At 41.7% G+C, this 16,992-nt stretch overlaps 1 protein-coding gene across 5 annotated transcripts in view; it reads left to right on the top strand.

Annotated features, from left to right (window-relative positions):
- lpin2 (lipin 2) overlaps positions 1 to 16,992 on the top strand; it is a 104,235-nt gene that overhangs the window by 73,856 nt on the left and 13,387 nt on the right. For all 5 annotated transcript variants that reach the window (XM_059646087.1, XM_048529363.2, XM_048529360.2 and 2 more), the window contains 3 exons: positions 2,777 to 2,924; positions 8,105 to 8,253; positions 16,645 to 16,731. In XM_059646087.1, coding sequence (XP_059502070.1) covers positions 2,777 to 2,924; positions 8,105 to 8,253; positions 16,645 to 16,731 — 384 coding nt within the window. The remainder of the gene's footprint in view (positions 1 to 2,776; positions 2,925 to 8,104; positions 8,254 to 16,644; positions 16,732 to 16,992) is intronic.

Raw genomic sequence — 16,992 nt, 5'->3', positions numbered from 1 at the left:
AAAGGGATATTGCACACTCGATTTCCAAAAGACATTGGATAAATTGGAAAAGATTAATGCACAATGTCAGGGGTCAGAATTAAGAACCATATTTTAGCATTCTTGGATGTTTGATTAATGAATAGGAAGTAAAGAACAGGGATAAATGGGGCATTATAGAGTACTTTCGGGATAAATACTAGGGCCTTAGCTATTTGCAATTGCAATTGATGACTTGGACAAAGGGATAGTGTAATGTATTTAAAGTCAGTTGAAATGTAAGCTGTAAAGAGGATAGAGGCTGCAGAGATATGGACAAGAGACTAAGTGATAAGGTAGCAATATAATTTTGAAAAGTACAGCATTATTCACTTGGACATTATAACGTAAAATCAGAATCTACTTTAAGGTGAACAACTGCTCTCATTCAGAGGGACTTGGGTGCATGTGTACAAGGAGCACAACGTTAGCATGCTGTTGCAGTGAGCGTTTTTAAAGGCAAGTTGACTTTTTATTGCAAGGGAAGTGGAGGACAAGAAGACAAGAATAAACCATGTTTTGTTATAATTATTACAGAGGAGTTGGTAATATTACACATGAACTAGGAGCCCAGGATCTAGGCAATAGGCCATTTGGCCCCTCGAGCCTCCTCTGCCATCTGATATGGTTGTGGCTGATTTGTTTGTGCTTTGAATTCCACATTCCTTTCTCCTAATAATCTTTGATTCCCTTGCCTAATGAGAATCTATCTACCTCCACCTTTTTGAAATATTCAATGGCCCAAATCAGTACCACCACTCCAGAAGCATCTGAAGGATGGGGGAGAAATTCTCACTTCTGTTCTAAAAAGGCTACCCAATGATTTCAAACACTGTCCCCTAGTTCTGAATTCATCACCAAGAGGATATAACCTTTCCACATTGTCAAGGCCATTTGGATCTTTGTATGCTTCGATCAAATCACTCCTCCTAAACAAGGAGTGTCTATGAACAACTTATTCATGCTTTCCTCATAGGACAACTGATGCATTCTAGGATCAATCTAATAAACCTCCAATTTATTGATCTTTTATTAAGGAGATCAAACTGCTCAGAATATTAAAGATGTTGTTTCAGCAATGTCCTGGATAACTACAGTGTTTTATCCTTACTTTTCAGTTCAGTTACTTTCACAATAAAGGAATAGTTTCCATCAGCCACATGAATTACTTGCCGTACTTGTATTTTTATTTTTTTGTAATTCGTGCATTAGAAAACTTGTACTTCTGCATTTCAGAATTCTGCTGTCCATGCCCGGTTAAGTAATACTCTGCTTTCTTCTGTCAGCTAAATGGTTCACTTCACACTTCTCCACATTGTACGCTAACCTCCAGACTTTTGCCCATTTAGTCAATTTATCAATATCAGTCGTCAACCTCCTTGCATCCTCTTCATTATATACTTACTTACCTATCTTTGTCCTGCACAGATACCTGCAAGATTTCACTTGTCACATTCTTCTAAACAGAAAAAAAAAACTCATTTATGCTACAGGAATACTCTGGACAATTTTGGTCTGCACCCATAAGGAATTATTTGCACTGGAGCCACTGTATGAAAGTTGAAAGATTGGTTTGTGGGATGCAGATTGCTTTATACTGAGAGTTTGAGTAAATTAGGCCTTAGATTCTAGAGTTTGGAAAAATGAGACTTATTGTAATTTGAAACATACAAGATTCAAGAGAGACTTGACTGGATTGACAGAGAGAGGTTCTGTTTACTTGAGAACCTAAAATACAGAGCACAGTATCAGGGTAAGGGGCAGTTAGAGCTGGCAGCCCGAGGTGTCGGCAGTGGGAGCAGAAACAGGCTACAAGGCAGCAAGTGCAGGCAGGCTGGGTGGGGGAGGTCGAGTCCTTGTGAGGAGTGTAAGTGCAGCACGGCTACTGCTTATGCACTGTGGTGTCGGACTGTTAACTGTGTTTCTTTGTTTTTTCACTTTTCAGTAAGAAGGATGTAATATTTAACGTTTTAAACTTTGTTTTCTTTTATTCTTCTGCTTTTGTACCATGATTCTGTACTTGGGTATCTTTTACACCTAAGATGGCACCTTGAGTGGTGACCTGTGAACTTTTCACTGTACTTGTGAGTACATGTGACAAGAAACCTAATTCAATTAGATCATTTAAGACTGAGGCATGGAAACATTTCATTCAAAAGGTTGCAAATATTCACAATTCTCTGGCCCAGGGAATTATGACTGTTCCCAGCAGTGAATATACATTTTACCAAGAGAGTATTTTTTTGGTGTCTCAGGGAGTTGAAGTGCGTGGGGCTTATGCAGGAAGTGGAATTGAGGCTGTAGTTTAGCCATATTGAATGCAGAGCAGGTTTAATATTCTCCTCCTGCTCTCATTCCTTATATTCTCAATCTGGTTAATGGTACACATTTATGTGTTTAGTTCATGCAGTTTTTGGTGAGGGACGTATTACCATTTTGTGTTTCTGATTCATGTGCAAAAACCTACAAAGAATCTGTGCAAGACTAGTGAATGTTTGAATCACAATAACTACTGACTATTGTTATATTTGATTTTTTTAATAAATTCTGTAGCTTTATGGATTTGAATTGAAAAATTATTACTTTCTGATGTAAAGAAATGGTAGCTAATATTCATGAGACCAGTGACTTTACTGAAAACCAGTTGTGGAACCATTCCTATTGTGAATTTTTTTTCTGGACGTCATAAATTCATGCATGGTTTTTGCCACCATTTTAGGCAGTGTTTTATTTCTCCTTTTTATACATCTTTGATAAGATCCAAAGAAGGAGACTCCTCTAGTGATGAAGACTCCAGTAACACACCCGAACCAAAAGCGAGTGACACAAAATTATCAGACAACTCAAATCAGGGATGTTCTTCTATCTCTTACAAGAAGTCTCTGAGATTATCCTCAGAACAAATTGTAAGTATTTTTCTCATCGTTTGATTTGCCCATTTTGGTGATTAGAATTATAGAAGTAAAGTACTGCTATGCCTGGACAATTGACCTTTTTGTTTATTCTGTATAGTCTACCTAACGTCAGAAGTGGATGAATTAATTAACTGGCTGTTACTCAAACACATACATGCTCTTTCATTGTACTGACCTGCAGTCATAAGGGCCAAGTATGCTAAAGTTATTTAAATACTCTATTGTAAATATGTTTACTTTCTAAAATATAAATGTACAAAATAATTGATTTGTATACACGCTACAAGATGAAATACTTTGTTAATAATAGACCAATAACTAAATGTTTAAATCATAGTTTAGTTTCTAAGGACTTTTAAAACAAGGCTCGTAAATATGAGTTTTGATTTGAAATTGCAGAAAGCAGCCCCCTTATTCTGACCAACATTTTCAATGTTCTCCAGGTGCAGGCATGATGTCATTTAGTTGTCTGTGTTGTACGGTTTTGTTTTTTGAGGGTGAGCTAAGTAATTACGAGCCTAACTTCATTTGTGGGCAAATTACTGGGAAAAGAATTTGAAAGAAAGTATTCAACTATGGGTTAATTGAGGAAAGTGGGCACTGATTAGTGAGAGCAAAGTTATCTGACTAAATTGATTAGTTTTTGAGGAGACAAACAGAGTTGATGAGAATATCACTTTAGGTGGAGTTGACATAGACTTTAGTAAGGCATTTGAAAAGGTCCCAAATGACAGACTGGCAAGAAAAGTAGACACTTATGATTCTCAAAAGGGAGGCATATGTCAGGTGTAGACAAGTGGGATCAAGTAAATCTGTTGAAGAGGGGTGTAGGGGCCGCCTTGACGGGGAGATTGGAAGGGCATTAAGATTGATATGATTTAGCTTTGGCAAATTAGAATAATCCAGAGATTCTACAAGTACATTAGGAGCAAATCAGTCAACCTCCTTGATCTTCAAGTGACCCTAACCTTTCCCTAGTTGCTGTGTGTGGAACCACAGGAGATGGGAGAGATACTAAACGAATATTTCGTGTCACTATTTACTGTGGAGAAAGCCATGGAGGCTAGGGAAATCGGGTGGTGGACAATAAATATTGATGGCTTGAAAATATTCCACGTTACAAAAAAGAGGTGCTATAGGCCATTTAAAAAAAAATCACAGGTGGCTAAACCTCTAGTGTATGGTAGAGCTTCATATGAAACTAGGAAACAAATTATAGGGCCCCTAGCAGGGATGATTGTATCATGTACAGCCATGGGTGAGAGTGGCCAATGTGGTGCCTTTATTTAAGGAAAGCTGCAAGGAGAAGCCTCGAAACTCGAGACTCATGAGCCTAACATCATAGGTGAGTACATTGTTAGAGGGAATTCTGAGAGATGGAATTTATATGCATTTGGAGAGGCAATGACTGATTAGGGACGGTCAGCATGGTTTTGTGTGTCGAAAACCATGTCTGAGAAACTTGATTTAAGTTTTATTTCGAAGAAATGACTGTTGAAGGAGTTTCAGAGGAATCTGAGTCCTGTGCTCAGTAGCACAGATCTTTATACGGAGCTCTTTTACCGCACATAGGAGAGGTTCGAGGCTGCTCTGAATCTGGCTTTGATGCATGTCTTAGTCACAGCTCAGGTCAGAGGCCAGTGACACTCTAGCTTTCCCAATAAACTACAGGATATTTATACATACTGTATCACAATGGTTAAATGCAACAGTGACATCATGCTTGCCACGTGCCCGCTGACCTTACATATCCAATCCTGTGAACACCAATCAATGATGGACAACTTCATGGTCCACCTTTTAGGTTCTGCCATCATCTCATGATGTTTGCCAGACTCCCTATCACCTATCCTTGTGCTCTTACAGTTAATGACCACTTTTTTTCCAACACCAATTGTTATGTCCCTTCCTGGACACTTTGCCAGCCACATCATGTACCTGCTTATTACTCATGACTTTTCAAATTCGGTCATGCACTTCATACATATCCCTTGTTGACCTTAGTACAGAAGATTTAAAAAAAAGTTGATTTCTACCAATTTCGAAAAATCAGCTCTAATATAGTTACTTACAAAGTTATACATAGTTAAACTTAATAACATGATTCTATTGACAAAGCCAACAGTTTTGGAAACAGCTTCCCTCTTATCTTACTTGCAAAGGGGCAGTTGTTTATTCTCTTGGCCATAGCAACCCTGTTTTAAAATTGTTTCTGCTACACCTAGCTACGTTATTTGTTTCTTGGTACTCTGAGGTTATCTTGTTTATACTTTTTGTTGTAATCTTGCTGACGAAGAAATAAGTTTCTTGAAAGATGTTTATCAAAACTAGTCTCTATGTCTAAGGCTAACTGCCTTCAGAAATTTAATTTAATTTATCTAAAAATTTAAATTTCTATTCTTGGATGAATGTGTCTGCTCTAATATGTGATTTATAATTATCTAAAAAGCATCATCTCAAGTAGGTCAATCTTTCCCTTTCTGTTTCAAATAAAAGTCAGAAATCTCAAATCAGATGGCTTTCATCTGAGCTTCCTTATCAGAGTCTTACTGTTTTGCATTCTAGCCACACATTACTAAGACTTAGGCATTTTGCCTGTCTGTGAAGGCCATGACTTGAGCTATATGAAATGCTATATCAGCTAAAATTTTCTTAGCTGGTTTCTTTTTAACTTTGATAAACAATCAAATAGCCATTTTGTCACATTCAGCCATGACGACTACAACAGTGACCAGGAAGATAGATCAGGGTAGAGAGGCAGATGTTGTCTACACGGACTTGAGTAAAGCCTTTGATAAAAATTCCACACGGTAGACTAGTTAGTAAAGCTAGATCACGTGGTATTCAGGAGAGCTTGCCAACTGAATACAAAATAGGCTTGACAGTAGGAGACAGCGTGAAGCTGGAGGGTTGCTTGACAGAATGGAGGTATGTGACCATTGGTGTTTGAGGGATCCATGCTGGCTCCACTGTTGTTTATCATTTATATAAACAACTTGGATGAGAATTTAGGAAGCATGATTAGTAAGTTTGCAGATCACACCAAAATTGGTGGTATAGTGGACAATGAAGGTTATCTAAGATTACAAAGGGATTTTGATCAATTGAGCTGGGTCAAGGAGGGGCAGATGGAGTTAAATTTGGATAAATGCAAAGTCTGATAAGATGAATAAAGACAGGACTTGTACAGATAATATGGCCCTGTGGAGTGTTGTCGAATAGAGAGACTTAAAGATTCAGGTGCATAATTCTTCGAAAGTTGCATCGCAGGGTGGTACTGAAGGAGTTTGGCATGTTTGCCTTCACTGCTAGGAGCATTGAGTATCAGACTTGAGATGATACTGTGACTGTACAGGATATTGGTGAGGATACTTTTGGAGTGCTGTGTACAGTTCTGGTTGGCCTGCCATGGGAAGGATAGTATTAAATTAGAGTGCAGGAAAGATTTACAAGGATGTTCCCAGGATTTGAGGGTTAGAAATGAAAAAGGGGTTGGATAAATTGGTTGTTTTCCCTAAAGGGTGATCTTGTAGACATTTATAAAATCATGAGGGGCATGGATAAGTGGATTATCAAAAATCTTTTCCCTAGCGTAGGGGAGTTTAAAACTAGAGGACATATTTTTAAGGTGAGAAGAGAAAGATTTAAACTGAATCTGAGCGGCAACGTTTTCCACGCAGAAGCTGGTTCCTATGTGGAATGACCTGTCAGTTGAAGTGGTAGATGCAGGTACAATGACAACATTTAAAAGGCGTCGGCAGATTCCTGAATAGGAAAGGGAGGGATATGGGCCAAACTCTGACAAATGGGACTAGTTTAGTTTGCGAATTTGGGGAAGCGTGGACGAGTTGGACTGAAGGGTCTGTTTCTGTGCTCTATGACTTTGACTATAACTGCAGTTGAATCTAAAGTTGGGTATGGTTGTCAATAGGTTTTTTTTGCCTGTGATATGTATTAATGGTTGCGTAGTTAAATGTAGGGAGTGCCAGTCAACTTTTACAGCAAGTACAAGTTACCTAAGGTGTATTAAAATGCAGGGAGTTATCACTGCACTAGGCAAGTCAGCTCAAAAGTGGCAAATAGAGTCCATTTTGGAGAAATTGAAGATGACGCATTTGCAAAGGACACAAGAGGGGAATACACAACAAATAGTAGAATGTTGAGGTATAGTGAAACCTTTGGGTCTTTAGAATATGTGCTTTTAGATCTCTGAAAGTAGCAAGGCAAGTTTGTAAGGTGGTTACAGCAGCATATGGGGAAAAGTTGCCTTTTTTCACCAGGCCCCACTACACAAGAGCAGGGTGATGATTCTAGGACTGCATAAAGCCTTGGTTATATTATAGTTAGAGGACTGTGTATGATCACTACTTAACACAAGGAATGTGATCAGTAGAGAGAGTGTGGCAAAAATTTACTGGGACATTGCTGAGACTGCAGAATATTAGCTTTGAGGAGTCATAAGATGGGTTGGAATTATTTTATTTGAAGCAGAGGATATTGAGCAGAAGTTTTATTGAGGTGCAAGAAGTTGTAAGGCCCCAGATAGATAGAACCTACTTAGGCCAATAGAAAAGAGGGCATAACTTTAAAATAATTATTATTTTGTCATGCTGAACTTTAAAATTGCTAAAAATATAGTCATTTTAACAAAGCTTTTCATCTCCCCCTCACAGGATAATTTTCAGGAATTGCCAATCTAAACAGAAAATCCTCCTCCTGGGCTGTAAATTTTGAAAATACTGTTGTGGCTCAGTTTAACCAAGTGTTGAATCGACCAATGTAGAGTAGAAACACTACTTTGTTTGATGTTCAAGCTGAAATTGTCCTGAAGGGCAAGGCATTCTGTAGCAAAGGATAAATTTTAAAAAATCAACTTGGAATCATAATCCCCATACTACTTTCCTTGTGTGTATGGATATTACTTATGGGCACTTTGAGCCCCTTAATTACAAATATATCATGCTCGCGCTTGCCATTCATGCTAACGCTTGAAGAATGGTCATCTGGTCTAGCATCATAGTCCGGTAGTCTGACAAGAACTCCCTGGTGTCTTGAGGAATAGTGAAACTTGGGATGCACAATTTTAAAAGAAACAAATTGGAGAGCAATCATCATGCAGAATGTTTATTTCTTTTAATTTTAAATTTTCTTGTGTATGTGTATAATCATAGGCAAGCCTTAAACTGAAAGAGGGGCCAAACGATGTGGTGTTTAGTATAACAACTCAGTATCAAGGTACCTGTCGCTGTGAAGGGACTATATACCTTTGGAACTGGGATGATAAAGTCATCATATCTGATATTGATGGAACCATTACCAAGTAGGTTTTGTATATGGAACTACTTGTTTTTTTAAAAATTATTTTCTTTAGATCTATGAATCTGTACACGCTCTATTTAGGATAATAAATTGCTTTAAAGAACTTAAATAGAAAATTTTGTATGAACAAATATAATTTATTTAAATTTAGCCCCAGATTATGTATGATGGTTAAATCATAATGTAGCATGCTGCATAATATGACTTAAGAAAAATATATCTTGTTACTAGTCCAAAATTTTGTCTCTGTAAACCTCAGACTAGAATTTATATAACCCCTTTCTTGCCAGACTCTGTGTGTTTCTCAATTAACTGTTTCCTTAGTCACAAATTAATTTCTGTATTAATTAACCACTTAAACATATGCAACAGGCACCATGACATTGAGAAATTTCTGATTTTTGTACTTCTTGCTAATTTGCTTGTTGAATTGCCTTCTCTCTTTTTATAGCCTTACTGTTCTTTGTAGTATTCATTAATCCCACCCCTTTGAACTTTTGTATGATCCAGTTTTTCTTCTGTTCTGCCTCAATGTGTCTTTTTTCAGTATCCATAACCCTCAGAGTCATTCTATAGCGACACACTGAACAGCTTCTCACAGTGAAGTTTTTAAGTTTCCACTCAACAGAACCAGGATTTTCAAAAGGTCATCTGCTTTATAGCTCTGTTCTCTTCTCCATTACTGTTTGTATCTGTTCCGAATTGTTCGTGTGTGCATGTGCAGTGTTCTGAATTTTCCCTCATTTTGTTCCCCCTTTTCTTGGCCATTGTGGGGCCATAAATCCTTGGGCCTTTAAACCCCTATAAGTACTAGGATAGTTTTTCCTCTGATCTACAAATCCATTAGGATCAGGAGAAGATTCCCTCATTTTTGTCTGGGTGCCTACCATGGGTATGGAGGTGGAAGAATTATCATTGAGCATCACTGCATTCTTATCAACGAACTGCCTGGCTCATCAGAGATAATGGGAACTGCAGATGCTGGAGATTCCAAGATAATAAAATGTGAGGCTGGATGAACACAGCAGGCCAAGCAGCATCTCAGGAGCACAAAAGCTGACGTTTCGGGCCTAGACCCTTCATCAGAGAGAGGCTGATGAAGGGTCTAGGCCCGAAACGTCAGCTTTTGTGCTCCTGAGATGCTGCTTGGCCTGCTGTGTTCATCCAGCCTCACATTTGCCTGGCTCATCAGCCCTGTCTGTTAAGCTAGGACAGTTGGATATTTTGCATGGAGTCATAGCATTTTTCAAGCTTGGAGAGAGTTATTTGGTTCATTATGCCCACACTAGCCATCAAACATCCATTTGTTCTAATCCCATTTTCCAGCAGTTTACCCAAAGCCTTTACATCTCAATTATTCATCTAAATATGAACACTTCCAGTGGCCGGTGTTGCTCCATTCACTCAATGTTCTGTCTTGTCAATGAATCACAAAAGAAGGCTTCCAAGTCTCATAACTTGGGTGTTTCCTCTCCAGTGGCAGATTCACTATAAAGATGATCTCGTCAAGGTTTTAACAATGACTGGCTGCAGTAACTGTTAAAGAATGTAGAACCTGCTACTAGTGCCCTTGCTGTCCAGTAATTTGTATCTTTCTAAATTTCCCAATAACATGATGAAGAAAGCATCCTATCTCATAATTTACAGTTTAATCCAAAAGTTAGTTTCACAGAATAACAGTCCTAATCTGTGTTAGAAAGCTACAAAGTAGCACAAGCAAATAGCAAGACCATTTAAGAAGTTTTTAGGTAGTTAATTACTCAAATTTTGTTTATCAAAATCTGCATTGACGTCAAAACAATATTTTTTCCAAAAGAAATGAAAGCAATAGTGCAGTTAAGACTGCACACAAATTTTAATTTTCTGGGGCTTGGGGAGATTAGTGAGAGGCAGGGAGTTTAGAAACCTGTGTATGGCAACTTTTTATTCCCTTCTGTAATGTTCAGTGCTCCTGCAATTCAAATCTTGGTGATGTATGTTTGAATGACCATGTACTAAATAGCAACCTGCTCTCCTCTGCGGCTACAAACATACATACCTTTTATGGCAAAAACATTTTTGCTGAAAAATGAGTAAATCATTCCATTTTTCAAATTGTGCATGAATTATATTGATTTCTTTTTCTTTGGCTTACCTGGTGATCAATCTTCACCAATCAAGTAGCCAGATACTTCTGTGAGCTATCCCCCACAGGTAATCTAGTGGAAGGGTTACTATCTGGTTTGAATGCATTAAGTCACTGCTGTTACCACTGCTTTGTCATTTTCATCTTCACCTTCGTGAAGTAGTTATGCTTACAATAAGGAGGTACTGCCCACCCCATTACAAGATACCAGTAACTTAACTTGTAAACTTAAAAAAAACTATGTTCACCAGAATGTGTTCCAGACATTTGCCCCACGCCCATCAGTGTTTGCTGTTTGTTTACGCGATGGATATTAATAGCATGATAGGAGATCTGAACAAAGAAAGGTACAGCACAGGAACAGACCCATCAAGCCTGCATCGATTCCTAATCCCTATTTAGACACACTAATTGCCCATGTGCAGTTTCTGCTCCTGTGTTCGCCTTCTGTTCATGTGTCTAACAAAACATGCCTTAAACAATGCTGATGTGCCTACTTCTACCACCTGCACTGGCTGTGCTTTCCAGGCACCCTACCATCCTGTGTGAAAACCTTCCCTGTACTTCTTGAAAGGTTCTTTCCTCTCACCCCTACACCTTGAACCTGCACCCTCTTGTATTTGACTTTTCCACTGTAGGGGAGAAAGCCTCTGACTACCTACCCTATCTACGCCTTTCATAATTTTGTGGGCCTCTATCAGGTCACCCTTCAACATCCATCTTTCCAGTGAAAACAATCTGAATTTATCTGACCTCTCCTCCTAACTAAAACCCGCCAGACCAGGCAACATCCTGGTATACGTTCTCTGTACCCTTTCCAAAGCATCCACGCCCATCCGGTAGTGTGGCCACCAGAACTGCATGCAATACTCCAAATGTGGTCTAACAAAATTAGTTACAGCTGTAACATAACTTGCCAACTTTTATATTTGATTCCGCAACCAATGAAGGCTAAGAAACTGTATGACTTCTTGATGACCTAATCCACCTGTGTTGCTACTTTCAGGGGTCTGTGAACTGTATGCGAAGATCCCTCTGTATGTCAGTGCTCCCGAGAGTTCTGCCATTTTATCGTGTAACTTGTACCTGAATTTGAGCTTCCAAAATGCAATACCTCGCCTTTGTCCAGATTAATCTCCATCCACCATTTCTCTGCCTAAATCTGCCATATGTCTATATCCCACTTATCCTTTGACCATCCTCCTCGCTATCTAGAGACTGCCAATTCTGGTATCTTTTGCAACTTATTAATCAGGCCACGCACATTTTTCTCACATCGTATGTATTTATATTACAGTCAGCAAAGGTCCCAGCACTGATCCCTGCAAAACACCCTAATTACTGATCTTGGTTCTGAAAAGCGCCCTCCCACTATTGTCTATGACTAAGCCAGTTCTGTATCCATCTGGCCAGCACACCCAGATCCCATGCAATTCTAGCTTTTGTACCAGCTGCCTATGAGGCACCTTATCAAATGCCTTATGAAGTCCATGTACACAACATTCACTGTCCTCTTCTCATCAATCACTCATGTCACCTCAAAAAATCAGTCACTTTGGTACGATTTTATCTCCCCTGCATAAACCTATGCTGCCTTCCATTAACAAGTCCATTCACTTCTAAATGTGAATAAATCCTGTCTTTTAGTATCTTCTCTAGCAATATTCCTCCCTAAACAAGGGAACAACTTTGGCCATTCTTCTGTCCTCTGGAATTGCACTTGAGGCTAACAAAGATATCGAAGGGCCCAGGTATTTCCTCCCTTGCCGCCCCACAGTATCCTAGGAAATACCCCATCTGGCCTTGGGGACTTGTCTATCTTTATGCATTTCAAGATACCCAACACTTCCTCCATTATGTTGACCTGCCCAAGAGTACACTCACACCTTCCCTAAACCCAACGTACCTCATATCTGAGATAATGGGAACTGCAGATGCTGGAGAATTCCAAGATAATAAAATGTGAGGCTGGATGAACACAGCAGGCCAAGCAGCATCTCAGGAGCACAAAAGCTGACGTTTCGGGCCTAGACCCTTCATCAGAGAGGGGGATCGGGAGAGGGAACTGGAATAAATAGGGAGAGAGGGGGAGGCGGACCGAAGATGGAGAGTAAAGAAGATAGGTGGAGAGAGTGTAGGTGGGGAGGTAGGGAGGGGATAGGTCAGTCCAGGGAAGACGGACAGGTCAAGGAGGCGGGATGAGGTTAGTAGGTAGCTGGGGGTGCGGCTTGGGGTGGGAGGAAGGGATGGGTGAGAGGAAGAACCGGTTAGGGAGGCAGAGACAAGTTGGACTGGTTTTGGGATGCAGTGGGTGGGGGGGAAGAGCTGGGCTGGTTGTGTGGTGCAGTGGGGGGAGGGGACGAACTGGGCTGGTTTAGGGATGCAGTAGGGGAAGGGGAGATTTTAAAACTGGTGAAGTCCACATTGATACCATATGGCTGTAGGGTTCCCAGGCGGAATATGAGTTGCTGTTCCTGCAACCTTCGGGTGGCATCATTGTGGCAGTGCAGGAGGCCCATGATGGACATGTCATCAAGAGAATGGGAGGGGGAGTGGAAATGGTTTGCGACTGGGAGGTGCAGTTGTTTGTTGCGAACTGAGCGGAGGTGTTCTGCAAAGCGGTCCCCAAGCCTCCGCTTGGTTTCCCCAACGTAGAGGAAGCCGCACCGGGTACAGTGGATGCAGTATACCACATTGGCAGATGTGCAGGTGAGCCTCCGCTTAATGTGGAATGTCATCTTGGGGCCTGGGATGGGGGTGAGGGAGGAGGTGTGGGGACAAGTGTAGCATTTCCTGCGGTTGCAGGGGAAGGTGCCTTCCTGGACCTCTGTCTCCATCTCAGGCAACCAGCTTGTAACTGATGTCCATTTCAAGCCCACCGACTCCCACAGCTACCTAGAATACACCTCCTCCCACCCACCCTCCTGCAAAAATTCCATCCCCTATTCCCAATTCCTCCGCCTCCACCGCATCTGCTCCCACGATAAGACATTCCACTCCCGCACATCCCAGATGTCCAAGTTCTTTAAGGACCGCAACTTTCCCCCCACAGTGATCGAGAACACCCTTGACTGCGTCTCCCGCATTTCCCACAACACATCCCTCACACCCCGCCCCCGCCACAACCGCCCCAAGAGGATCCCCCTCGTTCTCACACACCACCCTACCAACCTCCGGATACAACGCATTATCCTCCGACACTTCCGCCATTTACAATCCGACCCCAACACCCAAGACATTTTTCCATCCCCTCCCCTGTCTGCTTTCCGGAGAGACCACTCTCTCCGTGACTCCCTTGTTCGCTCCACACTGCCCTCCATCCCCACCACACCTGGCACCTTCCCCTGCAACCGCAGGAAATGCTACACTTGTCCCCACACCACCTCCCTCACCCCCATCCCAGGCCCCAAGATGACATTCCACATTAAGCGGAGGCTCACCTGCACATCTGCCAATGTGGTATACTGCATCCACTGTACCCGGTGCGGCTTCCTCTACATTGGGGAAACCAAGCGGAGGCTTGGGGACCGCTTTGCAGAACACCTCCGCTCAGTTCGCAACAAACAACTGCACCTCCCAGTCGCAAACCATTTCCACTCCCCCTCCCATTCTCTTGATGACATGTCCATCATGGGCCTCCTGCACTGCCACAATGATGCCACCCGAAGGTTGCAGGAACAGCAACTCGTATTCCGCCTGGGAACCCTGCAGCCATATGGTATCAATGTGGACTTCACCAGTTTTAAAATCTCCCCTTCCCCTACTGCATCCCTAAACCAGCCCAGTTCGTCCCCTCCCCCCACTGCACTACACAACCAGCCCAGCTCTATCTCCCCCCCCCCCCCCCCCCCCCCCCCCCCCCCCCCCCCCCCCCCCCCCCACCCACTGCATCCCAAAACCAGTCCAACTTGTCTCTGCCTCCCTAACCGGTTCTTCCTCTCACCCATCCCTTCCTCCCACCCCAAGCCGCACCCCCAGCTACCTACTAACCTCATCCCACCTCCTTGACCTGTCCGTCTTCCTGGACTGACCTATCCCCTCCCCTACCTCCCCACCTACACTCTCTCCACCTATCTTCTTTACTCTCCATCTTCGGTCCGCCTCCCCCTCTCTCCCTATTTATTCCAGTTCCCTCTCCCGATCCCCCTCTCTGATGAAGGGTCTAGGCCCGAAACGTCAGCTTTTGTGCTCCTGAGATGCTGCTTGGCCTGCTGTGTTCATCCAGCCTCACATTTTATTATCTTGTACCTCATATCCCTCTTGTTTGGTGAATATTGATGTAAAATACTCATCAAGGATCTCACCCACTTCCTCTGGCCCCACACACAGCCCCCCTCCTTTATCTTTGTGTGAACCTATGTTTTTCGATATGAGTTTGCTCGCTGAGCTGGAAGGTTAGTTTTCAGACGTTTCGTCACCATTCTAGGTAACATCATCAGTGAGCCTACGATGAAGCCGGAGGCTCACTGATGTTACCTAGAATGGTGACGGAAACGTCTGAAAACTAACCTTCCAGCTCAGTGAGCAAACTCACATCCAGAAACTCAACCTGAGCTACAAATCTTCTCAAAACTCGCTACCTACGTTTTTTACCTAGCTACCTTCTTGATCCTAATATATGTATAAAATCACCCTGCTGGCCAAGGTCATTTCATGGCCCCTTTTAGCCCTTCTAACTCTCAATTTCATCTCTTTCCTACTGTGTCTGTACTTTTCAAGGACCTCCTTTTTTTTTTTCCCTTTTGCCTCGACATTGTGCTTCCTTTGTTTTGACTAAGCTGATAATTTCCCCTGTCCATCCTTTCCACAGGAACATGTCTGTCCTGCAGTCTAATCAATTGTCTTTAAAAGACTCCCACATTTTAGATCTGGATTTACCCTCAAACAGCTGCTTCCAATCTCTATCCTCCAATTCTTGCCTAATTCTATTATAGTCGGCTGCCCCCCAATTTAGCACTTTTGTTTGAGGTGCTCGCTTGTCTTTATCTATAAGTATCTGAAAACTCACAGAATTATGGTCACTATTCCCAAAATGCTCCCCCATTGAAACTTTAATCACCTGGCTGGGCTCACTTTCCCAATACTAGGTCCAGTATGACCCCCCCTCCCTGTCTGGACTATCCACATAATATTTCAAAAAACCCTTCTAGACACACCCAACAAATTGCACCCCATCCAAACCCCTAGCACCAGGAGAGCCCTTGTCAATATGGGGTAAGTTAAAATCACTCAGCATAACTACCTTTGTTATTTTTACACCTTTCCAGAATCTGACTATGTATCTGTCCCTCTACCTTCCAGTGGCAGCTGGGAGGTATGTAAAACAATCCCAGTACTGAGATTAAATCTTTCCTGTTCCTGAGCTCTACCCATAATGCTTTGCAGAATCCTTCTAGGGAGTCCTTCCTCCACACACGTGTGATATGCTCCCTAATCAGTAATATGACTCTTCCATGTCTTTTGCTTCCTCCTCTGTCTTAGCTAAAACATCAATATCCTGGAACCTTAAACTGTTAATCCTGTCCCTCTTTCAACCATGTCTGCAACCACATAATTGCATGCTCCAAATTAATCCTCCTTGCCTGTTATGCTATTTACATTAAAGCAAATACAGCCCAAGGCTCCAGTTCAGCTGAGCTCAGTAACCTCTCCTTGATTGTTGTTCCTCTTTATATTTGTCTCAGTCTCAAGCTCTTCTCCAGTCTCTATACTTACTGACCTGCAGCTCTGGTTCCCAACCCCAACTAGTTTAAACCACCCCGAGTGGCACTATCAAACCTCCCTGCCAGGATATTAGTGGTCCCTAGTTAGATGCAGCCCACGTTGTTCCAAGCTTCCTATATAGCTTCTCATTACCAATATTTTATCAGGAATTTTGGCCGTGAGACTTTAGGCTGACAACTTTGAGTGATCAGCCTGTTCTCAATCTCTGTAGCTGCTTCTCCTTTCTTCCCACAAATCTTTCTCATTTCCAGGCCCTGTATCTTCCTTGGGCCTTCTCGAGTTAGTTGCATAACTTGTTCCAAAGTACCCATCACTTAACTGCTGATCCTGATGAATTGCCACCTTTTGCTGTTTTATTTTTGGTATGTTAACTGCTATCTAACAATTTACATCTTAATCTCTTATAAATAAAAAGTGTAATGTTAACTGTAAGCCTGTTTAAAACCGTATACCATAACATAATAATCTAGTTTCAATTTTAGACCTTAAGCTTGGTTGTCTTAGATACATTTTATGTAATGTTTTTTATCTACTTCATTGTAGATCTGATGCCTTAGGGCAGATTCTTCCTCAGCTGGGCAAAGACTGGACCCACCCAGGAATCGCCAGACTTTATCATAAGATTCATGAGTATGTGTGGTAATGATATCTAGAAAAAGTAATCTTGCAATGGAGTTGATCTTGAAACTCTTCTTCCCAGCTACCCCACCACCCAGCCACACAACCTAATACTTCTTTGAAGCAATATCTCCTTTCTGAAATTTGGTTCCATTGCACTGATTGCACTCCCAATACACTGGCCAAAGGGTCTTTATTCATTTTGAGTCTTGGCTGCTTGATGAAACTGAAACTTAGTTGAGTCTGATATCACGTGCCAGATAGAAATATTGT

Source organism: Stegostoma tigrinum, chromosome 5, assembly GCF_030684315.1.
Source record: "Stegostoma tigrinum isolate sSteTig4 chromosome 5, sSteTig4.hap1, whole genome shotgun sequence".
Taxonomy (NCBI): Eukaryota; Metazoa; Chordata; class Chondrichthyes; order Orectolobiformes; family Stegostomatidae; genus Stegostoma; species Stegostoma tigrinum.
This window is presented reverse-complemented; position numbering and strand designations above follow the sequence as displayed.